The sequence below is a fragment of the Halichoerus grypus genome, chromosome 4, assembly GCF_964656455.1.
Source record: "Halichoerus grypus chromosome 4, mHalGry1.hap1.1, whole genome shotgun sequence".
Classification (NCBI taxonomy): Eukaryota; Metazoa; Chordata; class Mammalia; order Carnivora; family Phocidae; genus Halichoerus; species Halichoerus grypus.
In genome coordinates, this window is record NC_135715.1 from 72,171,153 (window position 1) to 72,187,976 (window position 16,824).

Below are 16,824 nucleotides of genomic sequence, written 5' to 3' on the forward strand. Positions count from 1 at the left end.
TTGAGGAAGGAGGTGGAATTAGTGTCATCGCAAATGATCTAGTGCCTCAAGTTAATGTCATCGGGTTTTGTTGGAAGAGCAGCAGTCACTCATCTTGCGTAGCAAGCTGCCATCAGAAAGATTTTTTTTTTCTGGAGCATTTAGGAAATAAGGCTTAAGTGCTCGGCCCTTACAAGCTGCAGGAGCAGTTTCACGCCTCGGCTTTTTAAAAGGTATCATGATGTTATTCGTTGTTTTGCTTCTAGGAAGCAGAGGGTTTAGGAAATGACTTGGGCGGGTGCATCCCTGCGGCCGAAAGAGACACAGACGTACCCCCCAGGGACCTGAGAGGGTTCTCTGTCTTCCCCAAGGTGCTGCGCAAGCGTCCGGTCCCCTCGGATGCTCCCGGTCCAGTCCCTGTGCAGAGGGTCTCCGGCGCCTTCCTAGACGTCTGGCGACATTCTGGGGGGTCTGGGGCGGCTAGACCAGGCGGCAAGAACAAGGAAGAGGAGGGAGCCGGACTGCGCCTCACTCCTCCGTGCCAAGGACACCGTCGCGGAGGCGCGGCCAGCTTCCCACGGATCGGACTTTCCGCCCCCGGAGCTGGGCGGCCGAGCTCCAGCCCGGTCCCCCTTCCCTGCTTCGGGCGGCCCCCAAAGGCTGAGTAAGCGGGGCGGAGGGAGGGAGACTGCAAGGATTTCCTGAGCGCTAAGGGAAGGAGGAGGGGACCCGGGCAGGAGGGCCGGGAGCAAGGACCCTGAACCTGCCGGGGCCGCCTCCGGGCAGAGTAGCCACCGCCTCCCCACGAGCGCTCGCACTCGGTCGCGACGCGCGCTCGGGCCCCAGCTACCCGCCCCCCCCTCCCCCGGCGGCCCCCGCCCCTCTCGGGAGCCGTAGGGAATCAGGTCCCGGAGGAAGAGGGTAGGTGGGGAGGCGGATGAGGGGTGGGGGACCCCTTGACGTCACTGGAAGGAGGTGCCGGGGTAGGAAGTGGGCTGGGGAAAGTTTATAAATCGCCCCCGCCCTCGGCTCCTCTTAATCGAGGTCCGCAGAAGGCTCAGAGCGCGCCGGGCGGACACTCGTTGCGGCTCCTCCCCGGCGGCGACGGCGGTGGCGGCGGCGGCGGCGGCGGCGGCTCGGAGCGGGCTCCGGGACTGGAGCGCAGCGGCCAGAGGACGCCGAGCTGCGAGGATTACCCGGGGAAGTGGTGGTCTCCCTGGCTGGAGCAGCGGAGAGGGGCGCTCGCGGCGGAGGACCGGAGTGCGAGAAGACAGATTCGGGCGGCTGGGTCTGTGGCCCGCGAGCAGCGCGGGGACCGGGCAAGCAGGCCGCGTCGCGCTCACCATGGTCAGCTGCTGGGACACCGGAGTCCTGCTGTGCGCGCTGCTTGGCGGTCTGCTGCTTACAGGTGAGGCGAGGTCGGGGCCAGAGGCCCGCGCGGCGCCGGGCTGGGGCGGCAGGCGGGCACACCCTTGGGGCTGGGCCCGGGTGCACGCGGGGAGGTGAAGCTGCAGCCGCCAGAAGCGAGCCTCGCCGGGAACCTGGGACGCTGGTCGTCGTGAGCACGCCTGGGGCCGTGGCGCCCTTCTCTTCCGTTGGGCAGGCAGTGCCGGCGCCTCGGAGAGCAGCTGGCGGAGGTCCGCGGGCATCGCCGCCCTGAACGGCTGCTGGCGCCGCGCTCGGGTCCGCGCCGGGGCTGCCCCTTTGCGGCTGGAGTCGCCGACCCTCTCTGCCCGGCTCGCGGGCCGGGTCTCCCCGCCCAGGCTCCAGGCTCCAGGCTCGGGGAGCACCGCGCACCCGGACCTGCCTGACCCCCACCGCCTGCTCCCGGGCGGCCTGGCGCCGGTCGGCAGGGCCCACAGGAGCCCCGAGCAGTGGCTCCTAGAACGCCCGCCAGGCTGCCTGGGGGCTGGGCTGAGGCCCGGGCGTTGGCGACGTGGGCACCGGCCACGACATCGTGCCTCCCTGGGGGAGGAGGAGAGCCCACTGCCGGGGATCGCGTGCTTGCCGGGAGCGGACAGATCGCAGGAGACGGCAAAAGCCGATGTCCTTCGACCCACTTGGGGTCCCCCGGCCCGAACGCCCCCGGGAACGCTCCAGCAGCTTCTACTCCTCCCCGCCGCTTGCCGACCGCCGGGCCGAGCGCGCTGCGCGCAGCCACCCGGGTGGGGCCTCTGCGGCCGGTCCAGCCCAGGTCGCCGACCTGAGTGAACCTGACTGACCAGGGCAGTCGGGAACCCAAATACCGTTAAGTTTCGGAATTGCAGGCCTAGTCTTTAAGTTCCGAGAGAAGAGAGAGAGGACGCTTTGGACCAAAAGATGCCGTTTGAGGAATCGGCGAGGTCCGCCCCTTTGCCGGGAATTCGAGAGACAGGCGGCAGAACAGTCCGGGGCCAGGAGGTTATGCCGCTGTTAGTGTGGAGGTCGCCCCGCACCACGGCGTCAAAGCCCGAGGGGACTTAGGGGCCCAGATTTGCCTTTTCTGCCCATTGGGGCTGAGTGGCCAAGCCCTCCGGTTCAGTCCCCCTGGGCGCAGAGAGCCATATTTCGGAGCGCCTTTCTTTTAAGCATCCGGGAGAAAAGGTAATATATGAAATAGAGTACGGTAACATAAAAAAGTTATTGCAGTGATTCCAGGGAAGGAAAAAGTCAGTAGGGTTGAGCGTTTAAAAAATGCTTGTTAAACCCCCAAAGCATTTAACTGTTAAAAAATATTCTTTCTCAGTGGAAAGACTAATTAGATCGTCGGTTTCTAAAAAACAAGTAATAGTTCCGATTAGATTGGCGAAAGCATTAAACTGAGAGGCAGGCGAAGTCCTAATGTCTGAGAACTTGCTATAAGTTGGGAAAGTCGGTAACATAACTATATTATATGAAATATTGCTTCTTTTCAAAAATACAGTCACTTATATTGAAGTATAATTGCTCAGAGCACTTAAGTAACTTCTGAAGTCCGTTTGCCTGTTATGTAAAGGTGAATCTAGGTAAATTCTTGCGAATCCAAAAAATGAAGGGAAAAGTATATGCTTCATTGGCTTTTCTGCTGCACACATATACATCTTTACTTTTGTTTCAAAAACGTGGTTGACCAGCGAAGTATAGTTCTGTTGGTGATGAGGAGCAATTTAGATCCGTGCAAGCTTTTCAGAAACCTGAGTAAGGTTCTGTTGAGATTTCTTTTAGATTTTATTTTACTTAAATGAGGCAGAGATGTTGGGACTCTTTTGTGATTAAAAAAAAAAGTATATGTGTTATAACAAGAAAGCAAGACAAAACATTAGTAAGGTGAGAACCGCTTTACCTGCTGGGTTAGGGACTGTTGTTTCAGTGGTCCTGGCGTGTAATTGTTGAAGCATGGCTTTGTAAACCACAGGCTTCTGGCTGGTTAACGGACAACTCACACTACAACAATCAGCTGCCTACCTTGTAAATAGCATCAGGGCTTTCAAACTGAACTCAGGGGCCACTCCGGGAAGTAGTGTCCAGAAAAAGGCCAAGTTTCTGCTCTGTGGATTTATAAGGAGTCTGCCCTCCTTCAGGTGCTATATAGCCTTTGAATATTTGTGGGTTATTAATATTTTGAGCTTGTGTGTTAATGTGTGTGCATGCACTGAGGTATAATTTAATCAGAGGCTCAGTCAGACAAAAAGATAATGCATTTCCCCCTAAAGATTACATTTACCTTCTTCCAAATATCCTGAGAAATTAAAAGAGGACAGATATTTTCAAGTCCTCTTTATTGCGATCCTTCCCTCTAAAAAGAATACCTCCCTTACTCTAGCTCAAAGTCTCATTTTCTTATTTTAAGGCACCATGTCCATGATTAAAGCCACAGACCCTTTTTTCTGTCCCCCTTTTTGGGGGGTTTTTAAGCAGCTGATATTTACAATTTGCTGTAACTAACGGAAATGCATCACTTCTGAATCTTGTGAGGGAAATCTACATTAATATGAAATTAAAATGTGCATGAAAATAATACTCAGTTCCAAATAGAATGTAATAAATCTTTCATAATAAAGCTAATTTTACATGACAATTTTTGTTGTTTTCTCAAAGGTGTAGGAAGCCACACTTTTTTGGTAATGCTTTTCTATCTTGCATGTTTGAACAATTAATTAGTTAGCACCTTTGGCAGTCCATGCTGGGAGTTTTCCACCTGATGGATTGTGTTGCAGATGGACTGCAGGTGGTCACCTGCTCTAGTTCCTTAATATTTTTACCTTATTTGTTTATTGTTATTTTAAGTTTTTTCTTTCCCTGTTGAAAATTCTATAACAGGCTCTCCAGTTTCTTTGCTGGGGATCATTAAGTGGATTTTTCGTTTTCATATGTGAGAGTCAGAAGTTAGAATAGATGCCTATTTCTAATGCCCCTTTCCAATTCTTTAAGACTCAGTGAATGCGATCTGAAGAGAAACCAGAGTCAGTGAATGGTTCCAAGGAATGGGCTGTGTCTCTCTTTCTCTCTGGCCCTTATACATTTGCATATAAAATGGATGATAAGCCCAGTAATGCCAGAGCTAAGCCTGTAATGATGAACTGGGTGTCACCTGCTATCAGTAATCACACTGCATTTTCTTTTTTCATCCACCAGCGGGTTAACTTGCTCTTTAATGTGTTGCAAGAGCTAAGCTGTTAGAGGCTGTCCGAACCAGTAGTAATCATGGGCTTTTTTCTCTTTTTCCAAACAGAATGTAACCCTAGGAAGTAAACTCTACTTCCCAACTCTGGTTACGTTACCTCTTCTAAAAGGCCGTCAGTCATTTTAAACTCAGAAGAATTTCTTGTGTTTTTTTTTTTTAAATTAATTTTCACTTATTTGATTCAAAAATAACTTCATTCTAAAAATTTCAGATTGCAACAGGGATACTAAATCTCTTATTTAAAAGTGGGCCTGTTTTATATGATCTTCTAGAACAAACCAAATAATCACTTTGTTCTCCTTACCAAAAAGTATTGAGACATTCTAAATCTACTTTGAACATATGTAATATAGTAGCTGAAAATATGTTGCAAAAAAAATTGGTTTTATATTGACCAAAAAAATGCAGTGTCCTGGAGGAAGGTTATCCCACCTATTGCGAGGTTGTGGCTGTTGTTTACTCTGGCTTGGGAAGTTCTGCAAAGCAAGAACAAACTGAGATGTGTATGAGAGTGGGCATAAGAATGGAGAGACAGTGAAAGAAGCTCTCTTGGCACTTGGGTGTTAAACGCAAAGCTTGCTGGTGTTAGGTTTTTGGTACAGTCGCATGGTTGGGAGTTTATTGGATATCAAGTAAATATAACTTTTCGGAGTATTTGTCATTGTGGAGAGGAGAGGAAAGACATGTGAAACGACACCAGACCTTATTTTTTTTTAAACAAAAATATATCATGAGGAATGGTTAAAAGCATTAAAAACATCTGTTGCATTGCTTTAAATAATTTAATAGAACAGGATAGTCCCTGCCATTCCATTGGTCTTAGTATACTGGTGAGGCTTGTAAGGAATGACAAGATCTCTTGCCAAATGCTTTCCAGGATCATTGTTGATTCCTCACACACTTGGGTGCCTTGGAAATTGCATGCTGCTGATGACATTACTGGATTTTATACCAGATTGAGGGAGGGGAAGGAAATGGGAGGAATGGGGTAATTGAGGGAGGGATTGAGAGGAAAGCCTCTGGCTTAGCATCTGGGACTGCAGGGGGGTTTCATTAAGGAAATGGTTCCATTGAGTCTGCTGAAGATAGTGGACTAGATTTCCTGCATTGCTGTTGGGGCGGATGTGGGGGGATGTCAAGAATTCCTGGGGATTTCCCATCAGTCTCGGTAAGCTGAATGCCTGAGAGCCATATCTGATTATTGCTCCTTGCGTTGATTTTGAGCTCCTTGCGAGACCTGATCTTGTCTCTCAGACATACAGGTTGTGAGAGCTAGATGGAACCTCATAGATCCAAGACACTCATTTCAAAGATGAGCAAACCCACCCAGAACAGTGGGTTTCTCCCCCCAAGGTCGGTAGCTGGCTGGTGGCAGACCCAGGCATAGAACCTGATGTTCCCAGTACAGATAACATTTCTTCTTCATTTCTGTCTTTCCTCCACCCCAAGCAGAGTAGAGATGTTCAAACATTTGTTGAATGACATTATTACAGTGCTCACGTTTCTTTTTAAATGCCGGCATCTTTTTCAAATGTGAAATTTTCCTCTATTTTCTTATAGCCCACAAGGGGTTTAGATTAAGAATACCAAAATTATGGCTGCTTAGTAGTACACTGATAAATTTGGTGAGCAAACTGATTCTCCTTGTGACCCTTCTTTTGAACTGCTGTGTCTGAAGTAGTTGGAGCCTACATGACTAGCCTTTCTCACCACTTCCCTCCACACACCCTGTGACCCAGCTACACAAACCCTTACCCCAGTCAAAGAACTTACTCACCATTCTTGTGCATTCATCACTCCGTGTTCATGCTGTTTGCCTGCAAGACCCTTTCCCTCCTTCTGCATTTCCTCCTCCCCTGCCTTCAAAAGCCTTCAAAAGCTCCGAAATCACCATCTCTTTGCATTCCTCCTTATAGCTGCAGACTCACCATCTCTTTGCTTTCCTCCTTACAGCTGCAGACGGAATTTGTGGTTTCTTCTCCTATAGGTACCCTCTTCTATAGAACCTTTATATGTACCCCTTTCTAGTTGTTTTCACCTTGCATCGTTACTATTCTGTTTATGTATCTGTCCCCTTGCTCTCTGATCCCTGGCACCTAGTGTAATGCCTGGCATGGAGGCCCTCAGTAAGTGCTGGAATCAATCAGTGATGTCACCACACTACCATTTCAAAGAAGAAAGCTCTCAGGGCCAGATACGAATTTATCCCAGTATGTTAATGTGCTCCTGCCTGTCCAGTTGGCCTCAGTTACAGTGGATTCCTTGGAAGGCTTGCTCCCAAGAGATAATGTTGGTCTGCAATGATGACATTGCAGTTAGTGGCTAAGATGTAGGAAATCAGCTAGGATCTTCAACTCTCTGAGATCCCTCTTTCCTGTATTCCTCTCCTTTTTGGTCCTGATGCTTCACTGGGGACTCGGAGCCACCAAAGCTGGATTTCAGCCTCCCAGGTGGCCAGCAGCCTCTTCTGGCTCCCACATTGTGCTTGTGGCCCGTCTTCTCCTGGGACACCTGTGTCCTTCTTCAAGGCTCTTTTTATAAAATCTTAGACGTGGCTTGGACCTGTAATCAGAGGAAACAGAGGTGGTGGTCGTGAAGAATACCATGGTTAACCAAATCATGGGTGGGCAAGATCAAGTTCTTAGAAAATACAGACTCGGTGAAAAATAGTAAAAATGGCATTAAATAGTTAATTTAATAGATAGGTTTCAACCATAAATAAAAGTTTTATGAGGTATTTGCTTTCAGAACAAGATTAGTTGGTGACATCAAGCAACGAAGGTAAGTGTCCTTCTCTGGAATCTTAGCTGTCAGGGAAGCGTCACTGTCCTATTGTGTCCTGCTACCCTGATAACAGGTTTTTGTTTTTTTTTTTTTGTGCTTCTTACTGGCTTGACATTCAATGTGTTTGTACTGGTTCTTCCTTGTCTTGTATTGCAAATCTTGGCAAATGCTTTTGTCAATTTCACAGATTACCGCAGTGCCTAAAGGCACTTTTCCTCAGCCTGGTCTTCTAACCTATTTAACTGATGGAGTGTGAATTGATTTCCTTTCCAGCTACAGACCCACCCATGTGGTCCCCACTAGCAAAGCTATAACAATGATCAGATGCTTGTATTGAAAGGGGCCTGAAGTGAACCTTATATAGATGAAAAGCCTTCGCTTTCATTATACACGAATATGAAACCACTTAAACTCAAGGCCACCTTTAGCAAAACCCTGATTAGTAATTAGTCTGCCAGTTGATTTCTGTGAAACCCTTTGCCTTTTGCTAGGGCCATGGTCCCCCGCATTGGCTCTACATTAGAATCATCTGGGGAGCTTTGAAACATCCCTTGCCCTGGCTGCACCCCTTACCAATTTAATCACAATCTCTTGAGTGGGAGCCAGGCATCAGTAATTTTTAAAGCTTCCAGATGATTTCAGTGGGCGGCCAAGGTTAAGAACCTCCTATTTTATCATCCATCCAAATCACCTGGAAAGCTTGCTCGCTAGAGTGCTGGGCCCCACCCCAGAGTTTCTGGTGCAGTAGGCCTTGGGGCGGGCGGGGCCGAGAATTTGCATTTCAAACAAGTTCCCACGTGTGGCTGATACACCTAATCCAGAGACCACACTTTGAGAGCCACTGCCCTAGGGGCTGGTTTGAGAGGCCTGGCCACCTGGGAGGCCCATGTGCCAATCTGTAAAAGGCTCTAAGTCATCACTAGACATATAACAAGGTAGAGGAAACTATTTACAAGAATTCTTGCCGGGAAGAGTATGTGTTAGCAGAAGGAATATTAGGATCAAGTGCTTGGGGCATGCAACCGATGGAGGTGGCGAAATTGCCTTCTGAGGAAAGTTGGATCCAGTTGGCAGGTGGGGTATGTGAGTTAGGAGCCGGAACTGAATTGCAGGTGTAGACAATAGAGCTAATCGTAGTCTTCTCTGCCTTACACCTCAGAGCGCTCAGACTTCCCTCTGTATAAACATTGGTGAATGTCTACAGAGTCCTGTTGAAAGGTGCCGTGCCATTGACCTGTCCTGGGCGCCCACGTACCTCGGGCCTGCCCTGCTACCCTCCAGGATCCCCACGCAATGCGGCCTGAAGCCTCATGATGCTCTGTGTCCGTACCTGAGCTGCTCAGGATCGTTTGCAAGGATCAGTGTCCCCCACTTGGGTGGCTGAATTCTTCCCCTTTGGTTCTCCTGACTTTCGTGGTCTGTCCCCATTGTTGGGAAGAGTCGCTGCTTGGCTGGAGACAGAGCTGGCCTCCCCTTGTGCGGAACCGTGTTGCTGGAAACTTCCTTGTGAAACATCAAGAATCCAAGCAGCATCTCCTTCCCTGAGAGCATCTGAGGGTACCTATGGGGCATTCGAGGCTGAATGGTATGTGTACTCCATTTGGGCACTTGGTGCTCAAATATAGAAAGAACATTTTTCACGCACTCCCACTGCTGATTCACTGTCTGGGGGGCTGAGTCAGGATTGCACTTGTATCTGTCATTTATTGCTATGTAATAGGTTGCCCCGAAACAAATGGCCTTAAACAATAATTCATTATGCCTACCTGAGTCTGTGGCTGAGGAATTTGGGCGGGTCTCATCTGAGTCCCTCATGCAGTTGCCGTCAGTTGGCATTTCCTCTAGGACCTAGGCGCCGGCTATCACCGGGTCTCCCTCCACACACGGTGTTTTGCCATTCAGTGGTGTTGCTCAGGCTTCTTACATGCAGGCAGGGGCGGTGGTCCAAGAAGGTGACTGTGGAAGCCTCCAGGCCCTTGGAGGCCTGGACTTTGCCACTCCTGCAACACCAGTCTGCCACATCCGATTGCTAAAGGCAGGTCCTAACCCCAAGTCAAGGGGTGCGGAAACGGGCTCCTCTCTTGAAAGCTGCACGATATTGTGGCCGTGTTTTTCAATCCACTCCCCCCCCTCCACCCCCAATGTTAGCACGGTTAGCTTTTTCTTTTCAGTCTAGCTATTAGGCTGGCACTTGGCCAATAAAATAATAGTGAACAATCCCTTGGCCCTTCTAAATGCTACCCGTGATTGGGACAGCTGGTACCATGGAAGAGCTTCCATTTCATAAATGCTATGATTAGGGTACACGGGCCTTGATTAAGGTGCCATGCCATGTTGGGGCTGCTGGCCTCTAACGAGTACCGTGATCCCAGCAAGGGAGCACTGCTGATGCTCAGATTCCGAGCGTGGGCAGCCCTGCAGCTTCGTTGTACTTCTATCAGGGGATCTCTGCTGGAGCACTTCTTCTGGAGGCTGTGGGGAGGCCGCATGCTTTGAGGAAAGAAGGAAGGAGGAAAATAACCCCGATAGTTTGTCAGGCACTTTGACTTACATATATGATTTGACTCAATCCCGAGAGATAGGTACAGTGCTCTCAAATATGAAGAAACCGAGGCTGACATAAAGTAAAGACTTGCCCTACGATCACAGAAGCGGTAAGTAAAGCTGGGATTATTCCAGTCTGATGCGCCTGACTGCCCAAACCCCCTCCGCCTTTCATGCCGGACAGCCTAAATGAAAAGGGGAGAAGGAAAAGAGAGCATCGATAAGAATGCGCTGGTCTTCCCCTTCTTTCAAAACTCTCTCTCCTTGGAGTTTTGCCATCTCCCAAGAATGTGAGACGCCGCCGCTGCTCCAGCCTGAAGCGGCCTTGGGAGATTCCACTGTTGGTGTGGCAGACACCGGCGAAGTCTCCATTAAGACGGCATTGTAATCACGTGGGTTTTCTGATCAAGGACCTTCCAAAAAACTCAAGTCCGAAAAGGATCCCCAACGTCAATAAGAACAGGATTTTTTTTTTTTTTTTTTTTAAGATTTATTTATTTATTTTGGAGAGAGAGAAAGCGGTGGGGAAGGGCTGAGGCGGAGGGAGAGAAAAACTCAAGCAGACTCCGCACGGAGCGGGAAGCCCAGCGTGGGGCTAGATCTCACGACCCTGAGATCACGACCTGAGCCAAAACCAAGAGTCAGACACTTGACCGACTGTACCACCCAGGAGCCCCTTTTTCTGTGTTTCTTAAGAATATGATTTTATATCTCCTATATGTGGCTTCATACTAATTCAGATTACAGAGAAGGATGGATGAGCCAAACCAGCACTTTGATTCTGGAAACGTTCTCATCAGGAAGGTCCTCTGAAAAAGCTGGGGCTGCCCTCTGCCAGATTGCTTCCAGGAATCAAATGTCTACTTCTCTGTGCACCTTTTAGATCCCAGAAACCTCAAAGACTTGGAGCTTTTTCTTAATGAGACTGGAGTACAGGGAAGGACCCATGCACAATGAGGGAGGGGGAGGATGCATGTACTGAGCCCCTCCTAAGCACAGGCTCTGTATATGGCAGCTCAAATGAACTTCTTCATAATTATCCATGTGTGCACTTTTAACTTTGTTTATTATGGATTGAAAACCCTGAGGCTCAGGGAAACTGGGTGATTTGCTGAGGATCACACCCTTATGGGAGTCCAGCCCAGGATTCAAACCAGATCATTCTGATTTTGAGATTGGTACTCTTTCTGCCAACATGTACCCAACATATCTTGAATGACAAAATCTAGGAGTTAAGGAAAACCAAAGAGTTTGGCTTCTGGGGTTTAGAATTGATAGCTTTATGTCTGTGAGAAAAACACAACTGTCTGAGGGCATTCTCCTAGAGGGAGTTACTTTTCAGTGTAGGATGGACACAGCACAAGCTTTCATTTCTTTTTTCGTTCTTTGTCTCTTTCTTCAAAGCAATTTTCAAACATACAGCAGGGTTAATTATTGTCATCATGTTGTACATTACATCTCCAGATGATTTACCTTGTTGATCGACAGTCCTCATAACATTATCAAAAATGGAAGCATTTCTTTCAAGCCCTGTTGTGCCTTGGGTCTCTCTTCCTCCACTAGATCATTCCTTTCAGATCTTCAAACCTGCAAGAAGCCTAGAAAGATGAAAAAGTGTTTTTACTTCTTCCTTGATCAATGACTTGGAGAGGGACACTTTTCAATACCAGAATATGGCTATGTTCATCCAAATCTGAGAAAAACCCTGTCCTGCCACCTTTTATCATTCATTCCAAGCCAACAGTGGAAAATGTAGTCCAATGGATATATATGCCTTGGATGGAAATTATCAGGACTGGTGATATATAAACTGTTTGATTTTTTTATTATTGTTTTCTTTTTCTAAGTTGGCATTAGAGCAACCAAAAGTAGATGTAAACACTTGGGAAAGCAGGGTTGTATTAGAGGAGATTGCAAACAATTTGAAAAGGCAGTGTAAACTCTCGTTATGGCATTTTGCCTGTGATTAATGGTATTGTTTTCTTTTTGGAAAACACTGTTTAACTCTCTTTTCCACTTAATGTCTCCTGCTGGATCAGATTTTTGTTGTCTGTTCTTTGGAAATGTTTATAGCTTTGAAATCTTTTCCATAGGGAATTCTGCTAGAACTAGAGAAAAAAAATTGCATGGGAATTGAGCAATTGTATTGTCCCAGGATGGACCTTGTGCACCTATAAATTCTGGAGGGTTAGGGAATATTTGACACACGTCCTTGATGTACAAATTAGCAGTGATTCTACCACATACTCCCCTATCCCATTCCCTGTCCTCAAAACTGGTAAATGAGAAATAGCCTCTGCAAAGTATTTGTCACACAGAGTCCCTTGGAAGGCAAATGGGGAAGTCAGGAAACTAACACAAATGCTGAATTTCAGGAATTTCTATCTCACCTTAGTCTGTCTCGGTTGACATTGAGCTTAGTGATTCTATATCTGGCTAGCTCTTTTTAGGGGCAGTGAAATTCTAAAATGTTGAGATTGAGTTGTTTTGGATATAAAGCAGAGTCCAAGCAGATGGGCATGGGATTGTCTTGCTGGAATAACTCACTCACCATTTTGGGAGAGTGTTAAGGAAAAACTTGGGATGGGAAATTTCTTTTAAGGAATATATTTTCTTAGAATGTTTTGGAATGCTGTACTTTCTGCTGTGATTTCATAAGGAAAAGCATGGATCATAACAAATTTGATTCTCCTGTTGCCTGTTTCATAACCAGTCATCATTGTAGGTTTATGTGCAACTTTCCATGGAATTCAGGCATGTGCAGAAGACTATTTTTTTTTGAAGACTATTTTATTTTAGAACATTTTAACATATTCACTTAAAAGGTGCTCAGGCAATTATCATCAATTAGCCCAGTATATTTTATTTCAAGATATAAACATGGTTGTGTTCGTTGTGCTATATGTTTGCCATTGAAGAAGTGTCTTAGTTTGTGACGTTAACTGAATTTTACTGAAGTGAATCACTTAAGTTAGTGAAGAATTTATGACTCCCTCAAAAACATGTCTTTGAAAACAAGCTATACATAGTTATGAGGTGATCTCTGTTTGTTGACTTAGATAATCTTCTACATTTCTTCGTATTCACCTAATCTACTTCTAGATGACTCATGACCTAAGAGGCTGCTCAAGGCTGAGAGCCCTTCAAAAGGAAGTGCTTGTTTCTGATTCATCTTCCCAGTTCTGAATCCAGTACAGTACCTGGTACACAGTAGTCACTCAATAAATGCTGGTTGAACTGACTGAAACTGTATCCTAGTCTTTCCTCTCGTTCTCAGAGACCCTTGTAGGAGTCGTGGTTCCACATTGGTTCACTTTCTAAGAACCTGTGTGCGAGTGTGGTTGAAGGAGGTTGGCAGAAATCTGTCCAAGAGCTGGCAGTCAACCTCCCAGCGCCTCTGTAATGTTCTTTTCCTTCCTTGTGGGCATCCTCTGGTTCCAGTGACCCCTTTCTTGTCTTTGGCTGAGCTGGCCCTGTTCTCCTGAATTGAATCTAGATTTAGGATTCAAAATGAGGATTTAAGCTGCCCAGCCACTAGAGAAATGGTTCCCAAGAGGTCTTTTCTTTAAATGAGCCCTCCTGCTGGGAAATTCTTAGCTGGTCAAGGTTCCTAAACAGCACAGAAGACAGACTGTTGATTGGGAACGTGAATTTCTAGGTACACCAATTCAGCCTAAAGATATTAGGTGATGTTACTGCCCCTGCTATTGTTTTTGCCATCTTAGATAAGGACTTTTGGGTTGGAAGCTATTTCCTCTTGGCTCTGCACCATCCCCAGGGTAAGCTAGGAAGACGAGAGGGGTGAAGAGGAGGGACAAGTTCAGTCCTGGCTAATGTAATCATGAGAATGAAAACTCATCATTTTCTTTCATTCCTCTCATTGCTTCTCTTCCTCTTCCATGATTTCCAAAAGCACAGCATGACCTGGGCAGATCTTTAGAGAATGTTCCTTTGTGGCTTTTATTCTAGTGGCAAGTAGTCAGATAAATCCCCCATTTTAAAAAATATGCAAACCGGGGCATTGCCTCTCAGCAAAGAGGTCAAGGAAAGCAGAGTTGTGCGGGCAAGAGAGCTAAGGGTATTTGGTAAAGGAAAACAGTTCTCTAAAAGTAAAAATGAAGCTTTAGAGGGTTTGAAAATTTGGAAGTCTTTGAAAGAGAAAGGAAAGAGAACCAAATGTTTCCTTTAGCAAATACACACTCATTCTTCGGGTCTTACCTTCAACACTATTCTTCTGTGAAAATGTCCCTCACTCCCCGGGCTGGACTAGCTTCCCTACATCTGGTGCTTTCCTATGATAACACACAAATATAATGTAATTTTATGTTTATATAGAAAGTAATTTGGAAGTAGGAAATTATATATGTCTACATTTACTTGTTGCTTTATCTGTCGTCCAGCTTAAGTTATAAGCACTTTAAAGAAAGCGATCTTGTGTGTCTTGTTTATCATTGTATCCTTCTCTTAGTGTATGTTGAAAATATTACATGGAGGAATAAATGCTGAGGTTAAAGATCAGAGAAATCTACAAGGTGAAGGGTGAGAGAAAGGGGTCCTACCGGGAATGTAGTGGGAAGAAAACTAGGGTTGGCTGGCGGTAAAAGAGGGATAAGAAGGATAGATAAATGAGAGGAACAAGTTCCCATACTCCTGGGATCACGGATGGGAGTCCAACCCTTAACACAGTCCATCAGTCTCATCTCGGGGAGTTGGTGGCTTAACTTTATAGGGACAGCTCCAGGACAAGGGACCTTCCTGCCTTCCTACAGAGTTCTTCCTTCTGGTTTTATGTAACTTCTGCTTATTGATTTTGGGCTCGTCCTCCAGAGTCAGCTGATTCATAAGTTATTTTAAAGCCTGTTAGGGATGCTTGGGTGGCTCAGTTGGTTAAGTGTCTGCCTTCGGCTCAGATCATGATCCCAGAGTACCGGTATGGAGCCCCCACATCAGGCTCCCTGCTCAGCAGGGAGTCTGCTTCTCCCTCCGCTCCTAATCCCCCCTTGTGCTCTCTCTGTCTCTCTCAAATAAATAAATAAATCTTAAAAAAAAATAGAATAAAGCCTGTTAGGTTGATGGCCAGCTGGTAGCAGAAACTGGTGTTGTGTTTTATTTTTTCTTCCATCAGGGGTGTGATATCTTGGATGATAACAGACCCGGTGTTTCTAGAAACAAAATTCTAGATTAGGTTAATGAGAATGTATGAGTAAAAATGCCCTGAGAATTAATATTTTCCTGGTTTGGGGTATAAATGACTTAAAGTCTTTTATGGATATTTGTAAGGGAGCCCTTGCTATCACATATGGCATACTTTACTGAATGGTTTTCACTCACTAAATTATTTCTTTAAAAATTGCGATACTTCTGCTGGAAGCGTCCTGCCTTTAGTGGGTTACTTTCCCTTCCAGGATCTTGGCTCTCAGCAAAATTTATAGAACATTATTCCATCTGAGATAAGATTTTTTAAAAGTTTGTGAAATCTTAGGAAGATTACAAATAATTACTGTGTAAATTAAGCAAGTCTTAAGAAAACATGGAAATTAAAGGAAGCCAGAATTTTTTTTTTTTTAAGATTTTATTTATTTATTTGACAGAGAGAGCAAGAGAGCACAAGCTGGCGGAACAGTAGAGGGTGAGGGAGAAGCAGGCTCCCTGCCAAGCAGGGAGCGCGATGTGGGGCTTGATCCCAGGACCCTGGGATCATGACCTGAGCCGGAAGGCAGACACTTAACCATCTGAGCCACCCAGGCACCCCAAAGGAAGCCAGAATTAAAAAGAACAGTTCAGTCATCATACCCATCCCATTGTCTAAGCGGATTAGTCTCCAAAATATGCGTAATGAAAGCAATTGTATTTCGAATTGTTTAATTTAGAAGGAAACTGAGTTTGACAACAGAAACACAATGGTCAGGAATAGTGTTTTAATGAGCCTTAGAAAGTATGCTAACATCGCTTTCAAAAACTCAATTCCCCTATGATGGATAACTTCATCACACACACTTGGCCATTTAAATCTCAAAGGTCAGAGGGTTTGTATATATTATTGGTTACAAAGGCGGAGATCTCTCAACTTGCTTCTCAGGGAGGGAATTTATAAAGCAGCTCCTTTATAGACTGTTTAAAGCGCTCCAGAAAAAGTTTTCTGTGTAGTTTAGGCTTCATAAACTGGATCAGTGTGAGAATTAACGTGAGAATCTTATCACACTCTGCCTGCCAATCTCGTTTTATTTCTCCTGTTTTTATATGCAAAGGAAATGCTATTTTGTCATTATTTGTAATAGATTACAAAGTTGAAGAATATATGAAAAGAAGAGACCAAACACAGGTTGGTTATAGTAACGTTTTTGGCTTTTCCTTGCTGGATAGCTAGAGTTAAGGTGCACTCTTGCCTGCCTGCCTACTTGCTTGCTAGCCTTCTTGATTTTATTACCCACATATTTTAAGGCATTATTTTGGATTCAGAATTAAAACCTCAGCACAGTGCATTTTTATGGTTACTTAATATCATCACAGCATACAACTCCATGGTATACTTACTTTTTTTTTTCCAGAAAGAACAACTGTGTGTACATCTGCAGATTATTTGTGTGTGATAACCTATTCTAGGCAGTGGCTACACTACAATTTAAAAGTTCCACTTCCTAGAAAGGGGAACCCTCTTACACTGTTGGTGGGAATGCAAGTTGGTACAGCCACTTTGGAAAACAGTGTGGAGGTTCCTCAAAAAATTAAAAACAGAGCTACCCTATGACCCAGCAATTGCACTACTGGGTATTTACCCCAAAGACACAGATGTAGTGAAAAGAAGAGCCATATGCACCCCAATGTTCACAGCAGCAATGTCCGCAATAGCCAAACTGTGGAAGGAGCCGGGATGC

General features: G+C 46.0%; 1 protein-coding gene across 1 annotated transcript in view; it reads left to right on the forward strand.

Annotated features, from left to right (window-relative positions):
- Positions 1-998: 998 nt before the first annotated feature.
- FLT1 (fms related receptor tyrosine kinase 1) overlaps positions 999-16,824 on the forward strand; it is a 170,878-nt gene continuing 155,052 nt past the window's right edge. Inside the window, exon 1 of the mRNA XM_036077056.2 lies at positions 999-1,387. Within this exon, the coding sequence (XP_035932949.1) occupies positions 1,324-1,387 (64 nt within the window). The 5' untranslated portion in view covers positions 999-1,323. The remainder of the gene's footprint in view (positions 1,388-16,824) is intronic.